The sequence below is a fragment of the Polypterus senegalus genome, chromosome 2, assembly GCF_016835505.1.
Source record: "Polypterus senegalus isolate Bchr_013 chromosome 2, ASM1683550v1, whole genome shotgun sequence".
Lineage (NCBI taxonomy): Eukaryota > Metazoa > Chordata > Cladistia > Polypteriformes > Polypteridae > Polypterus > Polypterus senegalus.
In genome coordinates this window covers 263,329,172-263,353,564 of record NC_053155.1, presented here as the reverse complement: position 1 = coordinate 263,353,564, position 24,393 = coordinate 263,329,172, and the positions used below count along the sequence as shown (strand labels likewise).

Below are 24,393 nucleotides of genomic sequence, written 5' to 3'. Positions count from 1 at the left end.
TTAAATAATTGGCAAGGATTGGTTTTTAATAAAGCAACTGGGTTGGAACAAAAACCTGCAACCACTGCGGCCCTCCAGTACTGAATCTGCCCACCCGTGGCCTATCGGTAGTGATGCTTTGTTTAAATTATCTATTTTAAATCTAAAGAAGAGTGATTAGTTAGATCAATTTAGTTATCTTCATTATTTTGCATAATTTATCTGTATCACATTTCGGACTAGGTTATATACATATGTTTATCTCAAAGCATATTCATTCCTACTAAAGACAACAGTGGAGTGCTTTGAGGCTTTAAATCTTAAATGAAAGACATTTTTGTACTCATGCAAACAATTTTAATAAGATGACCACAAATAATTTTATTGTTCTTAGGGCTATTAAACTTTTTTGAGAAAGATGAAAGACACTAGCAGAAAAGTTTGTTATATTAAACCATCGTGTTAATTTTCCAAAATGTTTTTTTTTTATTAATTTATTCAATGTTAATATTATACCATCCATTCATTATCCAACCGCTATATCCTAACTACAGGGTCACGGGGGGTCTACTGGAGCCAATCCCGGCCAACACAAGGTGCAAGGCAGGAAACAAACCTAGGCAGGGCGCCAGCCCACCGCAGGGCACACACACACCAAGCACACACTAGGAACAATTTAGGATCACCAATGCACCTAACCTGCTTGTCTTTGGACTGTGGGAGGAAACTGGAGCACCCGGAGAAAACCCATGCAGACACGGGGAGAACATGCAAACTCCACGCAGGGAGGACCCGGGTCTCCTAACTTCGAGGCAGCAGCGCTACCACTGCGCCACCGTGCCACTCTATTGTTAGTATTAATATTCATATTTTTCTTGATAACACTGAATGTTACCTTAAGTATTTCCACTACTTGGTTTTTACTTTACCAATGGTTCTGAAGGTTTCTTTAGTCATCTAATTCATGTAGCATTTGTTCCTCCAGATTTTGTAAAGAATATGTCTAGTTGTAACCTCAAGTGAGCTATGGTAGCCACATGGGTTAACCTCAAACATAGCTATTATTGCTCCCTACATTATTGTATATATAAAAAAAGTTGTGGGCAATAAGCCAACAAACCGCTAGTGGCAGGTTACAGTGGTTTTGAGCCATTTGTACTATCTGCTATTTGACATTTTGGCCCATTTGTTTTCTGCCACCCTTTGGTTTTGATGATGAAAATGTGTTGATGCTATGTCTCTTTATGGTGAAGGTGATAACTTAATGAATATTAGGCATAGATAAGTGTTTGCAGGGTGCACAATGTGACATGGCATTTGCCCAACCACACTGAGAGTGAGGGTTACACACATCTTACATGTAAAAAGGTACACTCCAGAGGTATAGGACTAATCATAAAAGTATGACAAAAATTTACTTGTAACTTTGTCTACTTTTCAAAAGAAACATTTGTGACAGGGCTGCTGTCATTATGCTACTTTTGAAAAAGGCACCCTCACTAATCCCAATTAGTCAGATGAACCAAATTAGATGACTGTCTTTCACACTCTTATATAGAGGTCAGAACTTCAGTTCACATCCCAAAGAAAGTGCCACCCACAAATCGCAAGCTGCTTACACATGCATGGCAAATTAGAAATGCTGTCTATACTAAAAATGTGTGATAAAAGTAGTCCAATTTTATGTTTTATTTTTAATTATTATACTTTTCTTAATCAACATTTAATACTGATAGACATGTTTCCCAAACAATTCAGTGACCCCCCTCACGGAAGCTTAAGCTTCTTTCAGAATGTCAGCCATCCTCCCAGCATTTCATACTATAGCATATTGTCCTTATTAAAATAGGTCAAGGCCTGATAGCCTTAGAAATGATCTTGACATATCTTTTTTTTGCCATCTGCTGACTTCAAAGTTTACAAACTCTTCCATTTGTGGCTCAGTCAGTACTGTGGCTTTTCTAAGTGAAGGCATTGTATGAGAACGTGCAGCATGTAATGTGGACAAAAACAACCAGACTGTAATACCCTTCAGAAACGGTAGTCTCATCACCATACCAAGTGAACCCTGGATTGGTTTGTGTGAAATATAAATGGGAGCAGAACCAGTCTAACTACAGGAAGTACAGTGCATTATGGGAAGATTTTGTACATGTAGTGTTTTTAAGGCTATGCTATTGGGTCAGATGAATCAGACAAAGCCTAGCACCTAAATGTGGCTCCGGGCTTCTCAATTTTCCTTGCGATCGGAAAGCAGTTTGCCATGTTAAAAGAGGTATAAATTTACTTGTGGTTGGCTCAATCATACCACATACTGAGAATGTGTGAAACATATACAGTCATGGCTGAAATTTTCGGCACCGCTGGAATTTTCCCAGAAAATGCACCATTTCTCCCAGAAAACTGTTGTAATTACAAATGTTTTGGTATACACATGTTTATTTTCTTTATGTGAATTGGAACAACACAAAAAAACAGAGAAAAAAGCCAAATCTGACATCATGTCACACAGACCTCCAAAAATGGGCCGGACAAAATTATTGGCACCTTTTCAAAATTGTGGGTAAATCATTTTATTTTAAGCATATGATGCTTGTTTGAACTCCCCTGTGGCAAGAAACAGGTGCTGGCAATATAGCAATCACACCTGAAGCCAGTTAAAATGGAGAAAAATTGACTCAACCTTTCTGTTGTGTGTCTGAGTGTGCCAGACTAGGCATGGAGAACAGAAAGAAGAGCAGAGAATTGTCTGAGGACTTGAGAACAAAAATTGTGGAAAAATATCAACAATTTGAAGGCTACAAGTCCATCTTCAGAGATCTTCATGTTCCTTTGTCCACTGTACGCAACATAATCAAGAAGTTCACAACACATGCACTGTAGCTAATCTCCCTGGACGTGGATGGAAGAGAAAAATTGATAAAAGACTGCAATGAAGGATAGTCCGAATGGTGGATAAACAGCCCCAATCAACTTCAAAACGTATTCAAGCTGTTCTGCAGACTCAGGGTGCAACAGTGTCAGCTCGAACTATCTGTTGACATCTGAACAAAATGCAACGCTATGGCAGGAGAGCCAGGAGGACCCCACTTCTGACACACAAACATAAAAAAGCCAGACTGGAGTTTGCCAAAATGTACTTGAGGAAGCCAAAATCCTTTTGGGCGAACGTCTTGTGGACAGATGAGACCAAGGTAGAACTTTTTGGTAAAGCTCATCATTCTACTGTTTACAGAAAACGGAATGAGACCTATAAAGAAAAGAACACAGTACCTACGGTCAAACATTGTGGAGGTTCTAAGATGTTTTGGGGATGTTTTGCTGCCTCTGACACTGGATGCCTTGACTGTGTGCAAGGCATCATGAAATTTGAAGACTACCAAAAGATATTGGGGCGCAATGTAGGGGCCAGTGTCAGAAAGCTGGGTCTGCGTCAGAGGTCATGGGTGTTCCAGCAGGACAGTGACCCCAAACATACCTCTAAAAGCGCCCAGAAATGGTTGAAGACAAAGCGCTGGGGAGTTTTGAAGTAGCCAGCAATGAGTCTGGATCTAAATCCGATTGAACACTTATGGAGAGATCTCAAAATTGCTGTTGGGAGAAGGCGCCTTTCAAATCTGAGAGACCTTGAGCAGTTTGCAAAAGAAGAGTGGTCGGAAATTCCAGTTGAGAGGTGCAACAAGCTTGTTGATGGTTAATAGGAAGCACTTGATTTCAGTTATTTTTTCCAAAGGATGTGCAGCAAAATATTAAGTTGAGGGTGCCAATAATTTTGTCCAGCCCGGTTTTTGAGTTTTGTGTGAAATTATGTCAGATTTTGCTTATATTCTCTGTTTTTTTGTGTTGTTCCAATGCACATAAAGGAAATAAACATGTGTATAGCAAAAATTTGTAATTGCAACAATTTTCTGGGGGAAATGGTGCATTTTCTGGGAAAATTCCAGGGGTGCTGATAATTTCAGCCATGACTGTAGCAGTGCCCTGTGGTACTGACAATCAAACCCCATAATACAGGTAGGTTGGTTCCCTGCCAATACGATTGCTCTATGGACAAGATGCAGATACTCGAGGCACGTTAACTTTGATATTATTTAGGATATTAGGTGGTATTTATAAATCAAACATTCCAAAATGAACATTACAAATATTAACAAATATTTACAGCCATAAAGACAATATACATATAATATGAGGTAAACTACACAGAAGTTGCATTTCCATAATAGGCTACTGAAAATTCAATATGCATCACCATACAGTAAATGAAATTCACCTGATAAGTATACTGTCTAAAACTGAAACTGCAGCACATTGTAGTGTGCTGTCAGCAGACCTTGCCATCTTGTGTTGAGACACCTAGATGAAATGTTTCCTTTCTGCATCATGTGAAGTACCAGATAATTTTCATTAACTCGAAGCATTCTGTGTGAACACAGCTTTTGTTACCCTTCCTTGATAGTTTCTTGTTATGTTCTGGTTCACTTGAAAGGTTTGCATGTAAAATATAGCCAAACTATCTGGAGATTGAAATAAAGTAACTAATCATCTCCCGATTCAGGAGAAAGCAAACTGACTGTGAGTGTGAACATTCCTAAAACCATCAACATCAGTTTTAACCTTGCTTCTTTTGCTTCTGTCTACTCCACCAAGACTTGAAAAGGTAGAAAATGCCCTTTAAAACCCTTTTGTAACTTTCCCCTTTATTAATTCCTTCCTGATATGTAAAATTCAAAGTATCAAAGCAATAACATCCTGTTTTTTTTTCTGTAATGCCAGTCCGTGAGTTGCAATATGTAATGGGTGGTCAAAGGTTGTCAATCTCACTTATTACAAGATTCATCAGTAAGGCCTGAAAAGTTTTAGTTTTTAGCATAATCCTAGAGAACACTAATGCACTTTGTTGTACCATTTATAAAGTTTTCCTTGAATAAATTCAGAACCAAAACCTTGTTGTCATATGAGGAAAAGCTTGGAAATTAAGGTGTGTGTAGCATCTCCTCAAATCCACATTTTTGTAGTGAAGCATTTAGCAACCCATACGGTGAAAGCCGGGGTATTTACTTGAGGTAGAAAACAGGATGTTTAACAGCTTTCCTTATCAATTTTTTCTGATTGACTGGTGCAAAGGCCAAAGCAAATCTGCTGTTGATGCATTATCTGGTCCTTTCGTGGTATGTAAGAGTTATAGTCTACACCAACAAAATCATAAAAAATTGAATTTCTTTTGGTGTTGGAAAAATCATGGTGTTGCCATTTTTTCGATTATTGTTTTGGAATTTAGGTTATACTGATGTATACAGTTTTCATTCTGAGGTATGAAAGGCTTCCTAGATTTTTCTCAATCCAAATTTATTAGCTTGTGATTCTCTTTGGGTGCCTAAAATGTTGACCCTTGAAATTAGGCATCACCACATCCAATATTCCAAAGTGTACAGACCTTGCTCATCTTTAAATGTTAATGAAGAATGAATTTAACAGAGCTATGACTAATCTGTATAATGTCTTTTAGCTCACCCATCATCTCTCTTCAGTTCTCCATTATGATTCCCTCTATGTTGGCAAGGTTTTCTTCTGCTGATAATGTTAAGCGGAATCCATAAGACATTGGATCATCTTTAAGAAATGTCCCGTCATGATAAAATTCTGTAGTCTATCCCTTCACAGTGGCATTTGGATTGGACTGGTCCGAGTGCACATCAACTGCATCTGTAATTGATTTTGTGTTTTTCACCATTCTGTGTTTAATTGGCTCTGACGCAGAAATCAAATGCAATAAACCACAAATGCTACAAGCATGTAATTCACATAAAATCTTTTAGCACTTTGGAGCTAATCTTTGGCCACTTATAAAATCAGAACTGTAGTGTACTGTGGTTACTTCAGCTTCAGGCATTTTCTTTTTTTCTTTTAATTTCTTAAATATACAATTTTGGACTAGGCTAAACTTAATTGCATCTTTTTGTCTATTTTAATAAAACAAACGTTCATATTTTAACTTATCATGGTATGGCTGTTGTGTATGATTACTATACGCATTTGCACTGTATGTTGTCTGACAGTGACCTGCTGTGAGGCAAATTCCAGTCACTTGTTAAAGCTTCAACAAAGTATTTACTTTGATTGAAAAGTTCAGAGTTAATTGCCAAAATGCTACAGATGTGTCCACTTCTGACAGTTTACCTTGTGGGATGGGAACTTTCAGAACCTTTCCTTTTGGCCTTCAGGTGATTTACAAATGCATGCATCTTAAAATTCAATTTGTTATCATTCCAAATAAAATTAGAAAGTAAAGCTTTTTAGCCATTGAGTAAACTTCTTTTTTCAGTACCTGACAGGGGGATTTCCAGCACTCTTAAATTATCATAGATGAATACTAGTTTTATGTGGCCAGCAGGATACTTTGTTAAACAAGTATCAACTTATGTTCTTAAACATTTTAAAATATTAAACAACTAATTTAAAATTAATACTTATTGATGACAAAGAATATCATTCATTTCCAGGTGTCAAAATATCTTTTGAAAAATACAAGAAAGCACATTTCTACTTTGTCACAGAAATATTTATTAGATATATGATATCATCTGTTATCCTTTTATACTGAGGGGGATAATTTCCAAGTCATTAAAAGATCACTCATTGGTTTCTCCTTTATGTAGCATTTGTGATATATTTTTAAATAAAGTTAAAAACATGTATTTTTTTAAATAAAGAAATTTTGTCACTTTTTCAAATAAAAAAATATGGAACTTTTATTTTTTAAGGAAAGTTTTTGTTTTATTAAACTCCCCTAAAATATAATACTTCACCTCTGCCAAATTTAATGTATAATAACTTCATAATAGGAGGAATTGTCTTGTAGCCTATGTAAGGTATTCCTTAACTACATATCTGTTACAGTAAGTATCTGTTCGTTTACACTGACTCAGTCATAGCTCTCTGCAACTATCTACTACAAAGTCAAACTAGTTTAATTTTCTCTTAGCAAGTTTCTAATTTTGGGTGAAAGTCAATAGCCAGTGAGAATTCAGCTTGAAGTATCTTGCATACATTATCCACAAAATGTGGCCAAATTGAAGGCTGCAAGGGAAGTCATTGTTTTGTGTAAACAAAAGAGAGACAACGCACGAAACTGTAGGGCCAGCACAGATGTTTGTGAAGTTTTTTTGTGTTTGTCGTACCATGACAGAAGTGGAAAAGAAATGTGCAACATGTTGATTGATTGCCAAAACGCTGCAACATACTGGTACTTACCAGGTGCAATATGAGATTGGAACCATGATGATGAGTCGAAGGGGACTCTGTTGACTTCTTACACCCTCAGAAATAATGATTCTGCAATTACAGTTGTTTGACAAGCTACCCTGCTAAATTTTTTTTCTAGTCCTGTAGTGTAAAACCTCACAGGTCTTCCTAAAATAGTACATCGGGTACTGATTAGATAATGTTAAAAACAAAATCTAATAATATAGAGCAGTAATAACTTTACTTGAAAAATGCTGATTTTGCATGATTTATGTTTTTTTATCTCATTAACAGTACACTAGATCAAAAGATTGTTTTGCCTTTTTGGGCCTGGATCAAAGGGGTTTGGTTAAGGCTTATGCTTTTGTGAATTGGATTGTCTAGTTCCATGTGTTTGCTGTCCTGCAAATTTAAATGTCTGAATTAGCAATATGTGTTGTGTTTTACCTTGTATAAGATGTTCCTTTTAGGCTGGTGCATTATTTAAACTGAGAGTATCAGCATGTTTGTCAAGAAACTGCCTTCTCACACAAATATGTTGAATTAATTATTTGAATTCATAGTCCTTGCACTTCTGCACTGAGTCTTGTTTGGGATAGTTTTTTAGACCAGATTATGTTTATTTTGCTGCAATTTGGAAGGGAGGAACTATACGTTAGGAACTTTGTTTTGTTGTAGTTAGCCTCTCATTTTGCTGCTTTTAGCTCTTTGCTAAAACAATAATGTTTAGAGTACTGGCACCTTCTGCATTCAGTGATATTAAGCAATAGTTCTTGGTTTTTTAGAGAAAGTGACATAAATTTTTTAACAATCACAAAACTAGGATTTTTTCCTTAAATAGTATGAGACTGGAAGTATTAGACTCATTTTATATTAGTGCTGAGTCAGCAATTCCCACCAACATAGCCACAGGGAGACTGTGCCAGTCCATCATATAGTACATTCATGCAGATGCCTGGAGTTATAGTTATAAAACAACCTGCCATGCATTATTTGGGGAAAAATAAACCATGCAATGACACAACTTCTTGCGCAGACATTGACAGTGTTTTGAATTGAACCTAGTCTGTTTACAGTTTGAGGCAACTTACAACAAACTGTTTCTTGTTTTATGAAAAACTTAATAATTGTGTAAATAGTTGTAAACATTTTAAGGAGAAAAATGCAGTTTATACCAGCAGTCATAAATTGAAACTGTATACAGGTTTGCTTATTCATGGAGATGCCTTCTCAAGTTACTATAATGCAAATAAGACTCATTAACTAAAACAAATCTGTGGAAATTTTTATATATCCAAATAACTTGGAAAGTTGACGATTGCAGTTTTTGTGGAAATAAAGGGGCTTTTTATTCACTGGTTTTTGCTGTATTAATTACCTTCTGGCATGCTGTTTCAAGTGTCAGAAAAGAAAGTTAAACATAGAATTTTATTTTAACAGTTTTTGATAAAATGGTTATTTCTGTTTCTTTTTTTCAATAACTTCTTATATGTAAAGGTTATTAGATGTAAAGACTAGCTTTTATGTGTATCAAATCTATATAATAGGTTTGTGCTCAAATACATTTTTTCAATAAAAGCAATGAAGTAATTCGTGAAAAACTCAGCTTGCTCCAAATGTATTTGTTATGTTAATAGACTGAGTACTATTGGAATGTATTTTTGTAGTGGTGGGAAAAAAGAAGACACCCTAGGATGCAGAAACCCCACTGCTTGTATAGCTACACTTTCAGAAGCTACAAACAAAATGTCTTGCTGGCAGATCCCCCCAGTAACCCTTGTCTGTTTTTTTCTGTATGACCTCTTCGAAGGCACTGCCAAAGTCCAGATGGAATAATAAACACACATGATTTTTTTCTCCTTACTCTTCAGTACTTTAACAAATATTTTTCAATCTGGAAAATATGTGTTATTGTTAATATTCAGTTTCAGTTACTATGTCTTAAAGCATTTGTTTCCAAATACATCGAGAAAGTGATACATATAATATTCCTGATTATGTAAACTTAATTTTAAAACAATAAGAACCAGTTTGAGGCTAATAAAAAATATAACATTTAGGCCATTATATTCATCTTGATAATTTTATTTTTACATTTACGAACATATCTGACTTTATTTGATGCATTCATTTTGATTTTGTTCTTTTTTATAGCAAATACAGTTGTTGGATGCTTAATAAAATTTATAAAGTTTATGTCATATATAAGAAGCAACAGAAAGAAATCTACAATAGATATTGAAAATGTAAAAATGTTAATTAATTTTTATTTAGACCAGTGTTCTTCTAAATTTTGAAATTTCACTACCTCACATGTGTGAAAATATAATTCATATATTTATATGTTGTTTTTTTTTTTCATTTTTACTTTATCAGGTTTTAACTGATGACTAAAATATATTTTAAATTATAGGTTCTGCCTCCCAGTGCTGGCTAAAATATTAAGCTTATTGGTTGCAAAAATGAAACTGTAGATGTAATTTCATCTTTTGTTAGCAGTAGTGCCAGAATTTAGGTACTGAGTGATAGTGGTTTGTTATCTTTAAATATAAATTGATTGCTGTTCGCTTGAATATATTTCATATTGTTTGAAGCTGTGTAAATGTATTTATTTATTTATTTTACATTTTATTGAATGTATTAAAAGCAAGTAACATTCCATACAAGCAAGTCAAACTTGACAAAACTAAATTCAATTCAACCCCCACCCATGGGAAAGCGAGGAAGGCCAACAGCCAGAGTAAAACTTTAAGAGCAGAAAAAATGGAGGAGAGAATTCTTTTCCCCAATATGAATGCTTATTCTAAAATGTTATTAATTAGATCCTACCAGGTTTTAAAAAAAATTTGAACAGATCCTCTAAATTAAAATTTTATTTTTTCAAATTTAAAAAAGTATATAACATCTGTTACCCACTGACTTAAAAGAGGTGGGCCAGAATACAGTTGAGCAAGATACAGTAAGTCTATGTGCTAATAGTGAAGTAAAGGCAGTTACAGTTTGTTTATCTTTCTCCAGCTTAACACTAGAATTATCAAAGCCTACGAAAAAACTCATAAATCCGGCCCACCTTAAATCCCTTCGCACCTCTCCGTCATCCTCTTTTGTCCTGTAAATGTGCCGATAAAGACAAGCAGAAAGCAGCCTGCTGTTCCATCCCCCCACCACCGCAGAACATGCACAAAGTTCTCCCAGCTCATTCCTTGATTATCTGGGAGTGAAGTGCTGGAGTTTTAGAGTGGAAATTATTGATCGTTATTTGGAACACATGCATTTTATGTGTGTTCCGTTTCTACAATAATCTGTGTAAACACATTGTTAAAACAGAAACATTTTTCATATTTTAGTAATAAATGACAAAATGTAGGCATAATCTATATAATGTGTGAAGCCTGAAGTCCAAAGATCAAATAAACACTTTCACAAAAGGTTCAAGGACAATACAACAGCTTCTGTTGCGTAGCAGTATGATTTGCTAACTTGTAATCAAGAGTCCCCGGTTTGATCCTGACTACCACCTATATTTACCGTTTTCAGTAGTGAGCTGCTGTTATTGTTAATATTATACAATAAACACATACATTTGGTTTGCGTCTGTAACAGCCGATGTACATTTACAGTACTTGTAAACAATTTTTTTTCACTTTTATTCTCTCAGTCACGATCACGATACATACTGCTGCCCCCCCACCCAGTGATCTGACGCTGTTACTTTTTATCTGAAACTGGGAATAACTGTAGATGTGAGTGGTATTTTGAGGCAATTTAACTGGACATTCTCTGATCTGGTTGGATTAAAGCTGACACACAAACGCTGTTGAATCTTCCTTCTTCGTATCTCACCATCACCTGAGTGTTCCTGCTCCCTCTGAATTAGTATGCATCTTATGGTCCATGATGTTAAAGCCGCACTGACCAAATAAAACAGACAGATATATATGATATAGATAGATAGATAGATACTTTATTAATCCCAAGGGAAAATTCACACCCAAGGGGAAATTCACATATTCATATTTGGAATTACAGGTAAAATTCTGTTACAACGAATATCTTTACAACAAAATTTTCATTACAATGAAGTATTTTTATGGCCCCGACAGTTTCCCCATATGACGCGAGTCTATAGAAATCTTGTTACTACGAAGTACGTTCAGCAGATACTTTCATTACAATGAAGTGCCCAAAAGACCTTGAAGTGCCTGAATGAATCATCCACAGAGCAGCTAGTTCTGTGGCCGCAGCTCAGTTGTGCACAACTATCCCCCAAACAGAAACATTGTAATTTTTTTTTTCTTTCTTCAAACTTTCCTCATACTGTTTTTTTTTTTTGGGCCGCTACACCATGGAAGATGTTAAAATATGAAAAACGTTTCTGTTTTAACAATGTGTTTACACAAATTATTTTAGAAACGATACACACGTGAAATGCATGTGTTCAAAATAATGATCTATTATTTCCACTCTAAAACTCCAGCACTTCACTCCCAGATAATCAAGGCATGAGCTGGGAGAACTTTGTGCACGTTCTGCGGTGGTGGGGAGATGGAATAACAGGCTGCTTGCTGTTTGTCTTTATTGGCACATTTACAGGACAAAAGACGATGACGGAGAGGTGCGAAGGGATTTAAGGTGGGCCAGGTTAATGAGTTTTTTCATAGGCTTTGGTAATTCTATTGTAAATACCATCTGTAAGTACACCAAACACAGCTGTTAATGGATTAGGAGTGATTGTGACACCAAGGCTGTCTGATAGGCATTTAAAAAATTTTGTCCAGAATGATGTTAATTTGGTGCACTCCCAATACATATGGCCCAGTGAGGCTGGAGCTTGATTGCAACTGGATCTTGTCCTGGAAATATTTTACACAATTTTAAATGATATAGATGTGCTCGATAAAAGATTTTAAATTGAATAATTGAATGCTTTCCACATATGCCAGTGGCGATTGCAGATAGCAGTGGTGACAGGGGACATCCTTGTCTAGTACCACATTTTAGTTTGAAGTAGTCTGAAAAAATGTTTTCAGTGCAAGCTGAAGCTTCTGGAGTGGTATGCAGTAGTTTGACGCATGCACATATGTTCAGGCCAAACTCGGATTTGTACAATATAGTGAAAAGTTAGTCCCATTCAATCATATCAAATGCTTTGTCTGTGTCCAACGATGATAATTTCTCCAGGGTGTTAGACTTTGTGGGTGAGTATATTACATTAAATAGGCTTCCAAGATTAGAAGCTAAGTGTCTTCTTTAATAAATCCGGCTTGGTCTTGTGATATTACCGAAGGAAGCACTTAACATCATTATTCAGAAGTGAGATTGGTCATCTGTGTAAATATAAATGAAGGGATTTAGTAAATGTTGCCCTTCTTTGCATTGCATTACTTCAGAGATTAGTTTCTGCTAGTGCTACAATAGCAAAGTCTGTGAATTGTAAACATAATTAAAATATTATGATATTTGAAAGTATGTTTGTTGTCCTCCCTGCGTGGAGTTTGCATGTTCTCCCCGCGTCTGCGTGGGTTTCCTACCACAGTCCAAAGACATGCAAGTTAGGTGGATTGGCGATTCTAAATTGGCCCTAGTGTGTACTTGATGTGTTTGTGTGTGTCCTGCGGTGGTTTGGCACCCTGCCTGGGATTTGTTCCTGCCTTGTGCCCTGTGTTGGCTGGGATTGGCTCCAGCAGACCCCCGTGACCCTGTGTTCGGATTCAGCGGGTTGGAAAATGGATGGATGGATGGATGGAAAATATGTTTGTAGTTGCATCAGTTTTGTAAAATACTTATCATATTGTTTCCAGACTTTTAATTTAGTTTTTGAAAACTAGTTTTCTTTTGTAGTAATATATGTACAAGTGGTGTAAGGTTTGTTATAATAGTAACTGAGTCAAAATAAAGGGTTTTATAAGGTGAGAAACGAAAAGAATGGTAGTCAGGCAGGATTTCAAAGACTTTTAAGTTAGATAAATTAATCATCTAGTCCAACACAAGATCCAAAATGCATTGCCTAAAGAAAGCAGAAGACAAAATTCTAAAATTGCATCTTGTATCCTTTCCTTATGTAAGCTAGATGTTGATGTTTTTAGATTCTTGAGTGCAAAGGTTGCACAGACCTTTTTATGTGTGCCACCATCATTGTAATGCTAGAATGATAATGCCAGGTTATGGCAGTGTGATGTTATATGCCATATCCAGGTGACAGGCAAAGAAAAGAATAAAACGGCAGACAAGTTGAAGTCACTAGCCTAAAGGTAAATATGAAAAATGATGGTAACATTGACATTAATATGTGGTGATACATAAAAATATTTTAGAAACAGACACCAAATGAGTTCTTGGCAGTTTTTATTCAACAACAATACTGATTTCTATAGCACATTTTTTACACAGGATCTAGCCCAAAGTTCTTTACAAGATGTTAAAGAAATAGGTACAGCAAAGAAAACCAAAATATAATTATGTAAGAATAATTATGCATAGAAACATACACAAAATAAATAATACAAACATAAGATAGATCTATAATTAATAGAGAAGTACAGTTCTTATATGTAGGTGGGGTAGGTCTTCCATTCAAATGCGTTGATGTATATGAATATTTTTCGCTTTAGTTCCGTTTTTTGGTTTTTGTTAGTTTAGTATGTCTTCACTAGTATTTTTTTAATTTCTAAAAGGTTTCCGTCTTTTTTTTTTTTTTTACTAGACTTTTTTGCAGTTCCCTTAATAATTATGCAGCAAAGACTGTTTGCTTTGTGTATGCTTGCCGCAGAACTACACTTGGAATGGTCCTTTTATTAACTCAACCCTTTGGGAGAACTCAGCCACAAGGATTGGAAGGGAATCCAGCTCTAATACTGATAATATGAACTATATGATAAGTTTGGTTTGGGACTGGTTGGGAAATAATTCCCAGAGCAACCCAAGTATATAAAAATATAAAATGTACACAACAGCATATATGAATATCCTTTTCATGGAAGCAGTATAGCCATTTTAAAATGGACTTTCTCAACAGTATAATACTGTGTAACATGCTGTAATCAACATTTCTTTGTCATATTTCATAATCTAAAATATAGCAGATATCACGCAGCCTAAGTATGTTTAACTTTTTGTAGATTATTTTCCTGTATACACTGATATGTACCATTCATGAAATGGTGTCCATCCATCCATTATTAAACCCACTTCTTCAATGATATGATTAAGAAATTCTCTTACCTACTAACATTGTTAAAGACTGAATTTAGTAACTTCTTTTGCTTTTATTTGGTTGTTTGGTTAAGCTGTTGTTTCAGTATATTTGTGTATAAGGAGGAAGCGGGTTCATGCATTTCAGCTAAATGTACGTTTGAACTCTTTCAGTTCTTAACATAAAATTTATTAACTATAAAAGTAGAGAATATTGTTATTTTTTTGGAGGCATTAGTAATAATGAACTTAAGGATATATATAGCAAAGCTGCCCTATTTTAAGTTACTTTACAGTCAACCTTCGTTTTTCACGGTTAATCCGTTCCAGACTCTGCCACGATAAATGAATTTCTGCGAAGTAGGATTCTTTATTTATAAATCAAATATTTTCGCAATTAGAGCATAGAAAACCTGTTTACGACCTTCTAAATAAATTTTCTAACATTATTAGAGCCCTCTAGACATGAAATAACACCCTTTAGTCAAATGTTTAAACTGTGCTCCATGACAAGACAGAGATGACAGTTCCATCTCACAATTAAAAGAATGCAAACATATCTTCCTCTTCAAAGTGTGCGTCAGGAGCAGAGAATTTCAGAGAGAGAGCGGGAAAAGCAAACAATCAAAAATCAATAGGGCTTTTTGGGCTTTTAAGTATGTGAGGCACCGCTAGACAAAGCAGCTACAAGGAAGGCAGCAATGTGAAGGTATTCTTTCAGCATTTTTTAGAGGAGCGTTTGTATCCTCTAGGCAAACAGCCTCTGTGTAAACAGCCCCTCTGCTCACACCCCCTCCGTCAGGAGCAGAGAATGTCAGAGAGAGAGAGAGGCAGAGACAAGCAAACAATCAAAAATCAATATGTGCTGTTTGGGCTTTCAAGTATGTAAAGCGCTGCACGGGAAATATATCGTATATCATTGAGGAGTTTTATTTAATATGTAATACTTGCTCTGATTGGGTAGCTTCTCAGCCATCTTGCAGTAGCGTCCCTTGTATGAAATCAACTGGGCAAAGCAACTGAGGAAGCATGTACCATAAATTAAAAGACCCATTGTATGCAAAAATCCGCGAACCAGCAAAAAATCCGTGATATATATTTAGATATGCTTACATTTAAAATCCGCAATAGAGTGAAGCCGCGAAAGTCGAAGCGCGATATAGCGAGGGATCACTGGTATATCAAAATTCTTAATTCACTTTTTAAATGAAATAAGAGCTACACTAGATTAGCTCCATAGGGTAGGCTTCCAACATGTGAAGTCTTTTTTACTTTTCTCTATATTCATCATTCTGCTTCTCTCTGCTTTCCTAGTTCCTTAACCCACTTCATTCACACTTTCCTAAGGCAGGCAGTGTGGCATAGAGATTAAGGGCTTGACTTTGGATTTCATACCTTCAGGCTGTAAGTTCAAATAATGCTTCTGACACTGTGTGACCATAAGCAAGTCACTTCACCTACATGTAACCAATTGTATTTTAGGTGCTGTAAGTCATCCTGATAAAGGCATCAGCCAAGTAATAAGTAATACTAATTTCCAGTGTCATTAGGGCAACATATTTGGTCACTGAGAACCATACTCTGCTTTAAATAAGCCTGTTTTTGTATCATTGTGTTATACCATGGTTAACTGACTGCCTGTAGGTAGTTTTTTTTGGGTTGTGGCCCACCCACAATACACTACACTGTCTCTACACTGATCTCCACATTTTGTAGTTGGTATTGTTGGAGAACTTTTATTGGCATTCCTATAGGGCTTCTGCCCATCACTATTCATGGTTCAAAATTATTTAGAGTGCATCTTTAATTTTGCTGATTCTTGCTTTAAATTGCCAGAATAATCCATTGGTACCTACCTGTCTGCTTAAGTATCATTACTTCCTTGGCCTGTATGATGGTATAGTAGATTGAATGGTTACATTTGCATTAATTTGTTTATTTGGAAAAGCAAATCTGTAGATTTCCCTTATTTATAACTGTGTAGGCTGGGAAGTGTATCATTCTATAAGACTGAAACAAGAGTTTAAATAAAACTTCTAATTAAGAAATTATTTGGAGTAAAACTACCATCCAAAAGGATTCCAGTAATGTGTGTTAATTAACAGCTGGAAAATAGTAATAATACAAATATCTTATATATATATTTTTTTTCATTTTAGGTATAATATTGAACCAAGCCTATACAGTCCTTTCTTTTCTCTTGGAGCCTGCATGGAAGGTTTGAACATATTGTTTAGTCGCCTTTTGGGTATATCTTTTCAAGCTGAACAGCCTCAAAATGGAGAAGTCTGGTCTGATGATGTCCAAAAGTTGGTAAGTTTAATTTGAGTTTTGAAATGCTACTAACATTATAATTAAATTCACATCCCTGATGTTACATTGCTCTGGTAGTTGTGATCAGGTTTCTATGATTAAATGTACAAAACGTTTTGATATTTAACAGATTTCAGTCAAGATTGAGACAGATATTTTTAATTCCATATTGAACAAAATATGCATTGAAAGTAATAGTTACAGTATATGGCCTCATTGTTTTACAGCAGTTACCAGAATATTTTATTAATGCAGTAACTGAAATCGATACATGGTAACTGTACCACTGCACAGTTTTTAGACTTTTATATTATTTCAATGAATAAGATATGGAAAATGATGATCCACTGTGGCAACCCCTAACGGGAGCAGCCGAATGAAGAAGAAGATATTATTTCAATGAATGAATTTCAATCTGCATATATATATATATATTATTGACTTAAATATTTATTTATGTGTATCATATTGTAGTAGCAGCTCCTGTAGTAAGATTTTAAATCATTGACAGTATAACTGGGGCACAGAATGTAGTTGTCTTTATTGTAGGATGAAGTTATTATTATTTGATAATTCTCTCACTGTTCATTCCCCTGTAACATTCTTCTGGTCATTGCTGCCTGGTGTGTTCTAGCAAAAATATGTGTAAAGATGGAATTGGCATTGTTCAGGCTTTCCCATACTGGGCACACACATCCAGTCTGTCACACTGGGCTGGATTATATTAATCAATCATCTTAGCAGAGCTGAATTCTCTAGAGGCAACTAATTTTAACCATAGAAATTCCACACTGAATACACCCTGTCTGCTCTTTAATCAGGGCCCAGGTGCAGTCAGAATGCAACAGTACCAGCTTCATCATTTTAGTTTTGTTTGTAGTTATTTCAGTATTTGTAGTTTTTTTTCATTAATTAGTATTTTTAGTATGGGCCTTTGTTTTTTTCTAAAGTGTATAAGAACACCTGTTAGACAAAAATTTTTATATGTTGATTTGTCATAATTTATAATTTGCATTGCATTTCTTAGGCCGTACTTCATGAAAATGAAGGATTGATGGGGTACATCTACTGTGATTTCTTCCATCGTCCTGACAAACCTCATCAGGTAAATTTATTAGAAAAAAAATCTGTGCCAGATCTTTCCCCAGGCCTCTTTACAACAGATGTATGATATAAACCTGCAATAAAATGCAGTACAGTAATAATTTCTTTTTGTAACCTCTAAATCAACAGTGATATAAAACTGTAAAGTTTGGCAAACTTCAATATACAGTCAGCAAAAAAGTTATTTTGACACTTTCTGGTTAACATCTGTTACATTACAAAGACTCTAGTTGATTTGTAAATTCTTGTATATAGTTTAAATGATTTTGTTGAGCAGAACAGCACATATTTTCATCTTTACTGATTTTATTCCTTAAATGTATAACAAGCATGAGATAAAATGTCACACTTTGTTTAAAGAAATTATAAATAGAACTGTAAGAAAACTAGTTTACTATTTTACAAGAAAGAAAATTAAGAAAGAAAGTTGTCATATAGAGCCTCAAGTCAATTAGTTTGTATCTCTGCCTACTCGAATGCAAAACAACAAAATATTTTAGCCAGGCAGCACTGTAGCGTACAAAATGCAGGCCATCTTCTTGGAATAATGAACTATTATGTGAAATATGTATTTTGAAATCCATTCATACATCTGTCTTCCTAACCAGTTTATTCAGTTCAGGGTCACGGGGAAACTGGAAAGCTGGAATCCATCTCTTCACTTATACGGCACAAGACAGAAACAAAACCTGGACAGGATGCCAGTCCTTTGCAGGGTGAACACACACGCACACAGTAGGGCCAATTTAGCAACTCCAATTCACCTAACCCATAGACTGTGGAAGGAAATCTGGAGGAAACCCACACAGACATGGAAAGAATATGCAAACAATGTCTAGGGGAAGTGAACCTTTGTTTACTGTGAGTCAGCAGTGCTACCAGTGCACCACCGTGCTGCCTATATTTTTAAAATTCTAAAAGGCAGTTGACAGTCATGTATGACTAAAGTCATCAAAAGTGTGGAAACATTTCAACATTTTTAGCAAGACAGCTTCAAAATTAATCTCACAAAGAGAAAGTTCCTCTAGAACCATGCCAGAGGATGAAAGGGGCTCAGCATAGTAAGTTAATAGCATTGGTGGGATAATTTAAAACAAGTAGTAAAAGACAGTCCTGCACAAGTTTTGGTTACAGGCACAGATCTGCTCCTTACCTGTATGTTAATTATACCACCCAAAACAACTCACGCCCACTCATAGCCATTATGAAATGTGTAGATTATTAGTGAATGAGAAGATGCAGCCAATGAAGCATTAGTGAGTTTTTACTACATAAAAATAATAAAATAAAGTTACCAGAAGGAACACTTCAGAAAACACATAAATATAGGTAACGTTCTACATGCATTACCACTGTATATGTTAAATTTCAGAAGTATTTACTTCATAATCTTTCTTGCAGACCTGAGTTCCCCAGCTGCTAAGAGAGAAACCCCACACAAATTGCCCTTTGTTTATTGTGGCATTAACTTTCTGTGTTGTAATATTGCCTGTGGTTGATAGTTGTGTTACCGTCACTGGTCTGTGAGATTAATTGAAGTAAAAATTTAGTTGTACTGTGTGCACATATCAATAAATTTGAATTTATCGCCATAGTTCAATGTCTGGAATAGCACTAAAAGTCATTCTGTTAACTTTGTCTATGTATTTTTTGAATTATTCATTGTTTACTTTTTCTTAACCTCTGTAACTTAAAGCAAGGCAAAAATATATATTTTTTCATAAATACAGAATAGTACATACAGTATATATGCACATATACATAAATGGTTTGTTGTTTTAAAAAAATTTAAGCAAGATCAACAATAACATGCATAATCATATTTGGACAATTTGGAATCAAGAGTTATTCTAGCATGCCTGGCAAAGGCAACAGCTTTCAACTTAAGTTAGGTTTGGAGTGTGGGAGGAAAGCCAGAATGCTAGCACAGCAAGATTATGGAAACTACTCATGGATAATGTTTTCAAGTATTTGACTTCTTGTTTTCATCAAGGGATTAGTGAAACATTTCATGTTTAAAATTTGGTAAGAATGTAGTCTTTGGTTATGTACAGTGTGAGTGTTAGATATATAATTATGGTCACTTTTTCTCATGCCTAAGCATATATTTTTTCAAAACATGATGTTTTTACTTACTTTGGAAGAATGGATGTATTCAATTCAGTAAATCAAGAAAGGTTTTTAATAACTGAAATTTATTTGAATTGTTTTTTCCTCCGGCAACAAGACACTGTCCACAATAGTGATCTCTTTTGGTGGTTTAGACACCAAAAGCAGTTCAGAAACACCCCTATAAGAGATACGGGAGATTCATGTAGGGCAGCAGAAATAATCATCTTAGTCATATTGAGGAATAGGAGATTCAAGAACGACTGTATCATAAACCTCAGTTGGTGGTTCAAAAGATTCTGCATAATATAGTGAAGTGGATGGTATCGATAAAACTGAAGCAGCAAAATCAGGAGTGGATGGCTTAATGGATTTGGTTGTAGACAACACAATAGGTGGCTCAGTGGTGGAGACTGCATACCTGGGTATGTATTATTCAAGAGCAGCAGCAGAATACACAAGAATTAGTGACTCGGAACACTTTGTGGAGAAAACAGGAACTGGTAGCTTAACACTAGAATTACCAGAGCCTATGAAAAAACTCGTAAATCCGTCCCACCTTAAATCGCTTCTTAAAATCGTTCACAGCTCTCCACCAGCGTCTTTTGTCATCTAAATGTGCTGGTAAAAATCAGGCTGCAAAGCAGCCGGCTATTCCATCCCCCCACCGACTTAGAACATGCACAAACTTCTCCCAGATCATGCCTTGATTGATTTTCTGGGAGTGAAGTGGAGTTTTAGAGTGGAAATAATAGATCGTTGTTTGGAACACATGCATTTCAGAACAGACATGGAAAGAATATGCAAACAATGTCTAGGGGAAGTGAACCTTTGTTTACTGTGAGTCAACAGTGCTACCAGTGCACCACCGTGCTGCCTATATTTTTAAAATTCTAAAAGGCAGTTGACAGTCATGTATGACTAAAGTCATCAAAAGTGTGGAAACATTTCAACATTTTTAGCAAGACAGCTTCAAAATTAATCTCACAAAGAGAAAGTTCCTCTAGAACCATGCCAGAGGATGAAAGGGGCTCAGCATAGTAAGTTAATAGCATTGGTGGGATAATTTAAAACAAGTAGTAAAAGACAGTCCTGCACAAGTTTTGGTTACAGGCACAGATCTGCTCCTTACCTGTATGTTAATTATACCACCCAAAACAACTCGTTGTTTGGAACACATGCATTTCAGAATAGACATGAAATGCATGTGTTCCAAACAACAATCTATTATTTCCACTCTAAAACTCCACTTCACTCCCAGAAAATCAATCAAGGCATGAGCTGGGAGAAATTTGTGCACGTTCTAAGTCGGTGAGGGGATGGAATAGCCGGCTACTTGCAGCTTTTCTTTATCAGCACATTTAGATTAACAAAAGACGCTGGCGGAGAGGTGAGAACGGTTTTAAGAAGCGATTTAAGGTGGGACGGATTTACGAGTTTTTTCGTAGGCTCTGGTAATTCTAGTGTTAACGCAGAGGCAGCCTGAACTAAAGACTTTGATGCAATTGGGATTGACTATAACAGGAAGCTTGGACTTGAGGGTCATTGCAGTGGATTTTGGTTCCTTACTTGCTTCAGATGTCTTAGGCACATATCTGTCCTTCTGATACTGCTGATGGCCATACAGTCCAGTAAATCAAAGAATTATCATCCACAAATTTGTTCATTATATTCTGTATAAGACTGTGTGTTATGAACTGAACTATGGGTGGTGTGCCATTATGCAAACCCTCATTATAATTACAAAAAATGTTTTCCAGATCCTTTTAAGATTGTTGTATTTAACATAGCTTGTTCTGTACAGATCTTCTGATCAAGGCAACGTTTTGGTTATTTATTTGGTGGTACATTCTGTAATTCCACTCACTTGAAATTGTTAAAGTGGTGTGAGGTGTCCAGAATGGCCAGGAAAACAGGCTGGAATCTGCACTGGTCTGCTCAACAATCTTAGATCCACTAAGATTGGCTGGCTTTGGTCTACTCCAGGGCCAAAATGCCGTTCTAAATCAAAGTTCAAAAATATATTAAATGTCCCAGTTACAGTGCATCACTTTTTCCACATTTTGTTATGTTACAGCCTTATTCCAAAATGGATTAAACTCATTTTTTTCCTCAGAATTCTACAAACAACACCCCATAATGACAGCATGAAAAAAGTTTACTTGAGGGTTTTACAAATTTATTAAAAATAAAAAAAAACTGAGAAATCACATGTACATAAGTATTCACAGCCTTTGCTCAATACTTTGTCGATGCACCTTTGGCAGCAGTTACAGCCTCATGTCTTTTTGAATATGATGCCACAAGCTTGGCACACCTATCCTTAGCCAGTTTCGCCATTCCTCTTTGCAGCACCTCTCAAGCTCCATCAGGTTGGATGGGAAGCATCGATGCGCAGCCATTTTAAGATCTCTCCAGAGATGTTCAATCGGATTCAAGTCTGGGCTCTGGCTGGGCCACTCAAGGACATTCACAGAGTTGTCCTGAAGCCACTCCTTTGATATCTTGGCTGTGTGTTTAGGGTCGTTGTCCTGCTGAAAGATGAACTGTCGCCCCAGTCTGAGGTCAAGAGTGCTCTGGAGCAGGTTTTCATCCAGGATTTCTCTGTATATTGCTGCAGTCATCTTTCCTTTTATCCTGACTAGTCTCCTTGTTCCTGCCTCTGAAAAACATCCCTACAGCACGATGCTGCCACTACCATGCTTCACTGTAGGGATGGTGCCTGGTTTCCTCCAAACGTGACGCCTGGCATTCACACCAAAGAGTTCAATCTTTGTCTCATCAGACCAGAGAATTTTATTTCTCATGGTCTGAGAGTCCTTCAGGTGCCTTTTGGCAAACTCCAGGCGGGCTGCCATGTGCCTTTTACTAAGGAGTGGCTTCCGTCTGGCCACTCTACCATACAGGCCTGATTGGTGGATTGCTGCAGAGATGGTTGTCCTTCTGGAAGGTTCTCCTCTCTCCACAGAGGACCTCTGGAGCTCTGACAGAGTGACCATCGGGTTCTTGGTCACCTCCCTGACTAACGCCCTTCTTCCCCGATCGCTCAGTTTAGATGGCTGGCCATCTCTAGGAAGAGTCCTGGTGGTTTTGAACTTCTTCCACTTATGAATGATGGAGGCCACTGTACTCGTTGGGACCTTCAAAGCAGCAGAAATTTTCTTCAAGACTTAAGGCTGTCATTGCCAGCAAAGGGTTTTCAACCAAGTATTAGAAGTGAACATTTTATTTCCAGTTATTTAATTTGTCCAATTACTTTTGAGCCCCTGAAATAAAGGGATTGCGTTGCCTCACATTTTTATGCAATCTTTTTGTTCACCCCTTTGAATTAAAGATGAAAGTCTGCACTTCAACTGCATCTGAGTTGTTTCATTTAAAATTCATTATGGTAATCTACAGAACCAAAATTAGAAAAAAGTTGTCTCTGTCCAAATATTTATGGACCTAACTGTACATGTGCTTTCTCAATTTTTTTATTTTTAATAAATTTGCAAAAACCTCAAATAAACTTTTTTCCCATTGTCATTAATGGGGTGTTGTGTTTAGAATTATGAGGAAAAAAATGAATTTAATCCATTTTGGAATAAGGCTTTAACATAACAAAATGTGTAAAAAGTGATGCGCTGTAAATACTTTCCAGATGCACTGTATATCAAGAATGCCTAACTAATAAAGGGATGACCACAAAGCCTTGGCATGCAGACTAAAAGGGCAAACGAAGAATCTTTATAAATAAAAGATTTATTTCACAAAATGCTCTGTATAACAAAGAAAGCTCAAAGTGCCAAAAAGCACAAAAGGAGTTGCCTAAAAAAGGTAATCCAGTATCGAACAGAGTCCACCTCAAAGCCCATCAGGATGCACCAAACGTTTGGTGTCTTGCGGACGCAGAAAAGTACAAAGGTATATGCACAGCAGCTATGAAAGTTTCCTGTTTTTTTGGTTGTACCTATCTCAGTGAATCAGCCTTTTCTAATATGAAGTTCATCAAGAACAAACACAGAACACGCCTTACTGATGCACATCTACAAGACTCAGAGTTGCAGTGTCAGATTATACCCCAGATTATAGTACACAAGTGCAACTAAGTGCAATGCTCAGCCAGCTTGGATGCTGGACAGGTGGAGAGAATGGAGATGACATCAGGACCATTGTTCTCGCATTTGAACATAGTGTTTACAATTATCACCATTGATTCTTTCAAGACCTCCCCGTCCTAAAAGGCTTTCTTGTTCTTTATCAAAAAATTCGTAGCTCTAAATGAAACTTCAGTTGCTTTTTGTTTCTTTTTCACCGGTCTCATGAAAAAAGACTGCTGTTTGCCCAACTCACAGGCTTTTTCTGCCCATAGTGCACTACCATGTGGGTAGTTAGTATGGAAGCTATTGTGACACGTGCTGAAGTATCTCTCTTTATTGTGCTGCTTTGCTGTTGCCACAGTTGTCCTGCCAA

At 36.3% G+C, this 24,393-nt stretch overlaps 1 protein-coding gene across 1 annotated transcript in view; it reads left to right on the top strand.

Annotated features, from left to right (window-relative positions):
• LOC120523821 (mitochondrial intermediate peptidase-like) overlaps nucleotides 1-24,393 on the top strand; it is a 178,980-nt gene that overhangs the window by 54,712 nt on the left and 99,875 nt on the right. The window contains exons 11-12 of the mRNA XM_039745453.1: nucleotides 16,575-16,728; nucleotides 17,756-17,833. Coding sequence (XP_039601387.1) covers nucleotides 16,575-16,728; nucleotides 17,756-17,833 — 232 coding nt within the window. The remainder of the gene's footprint in view (nucleotides 1-16,574; nucleotides 16,729-17,755; nucleotides 17,834-24,393) is intronic.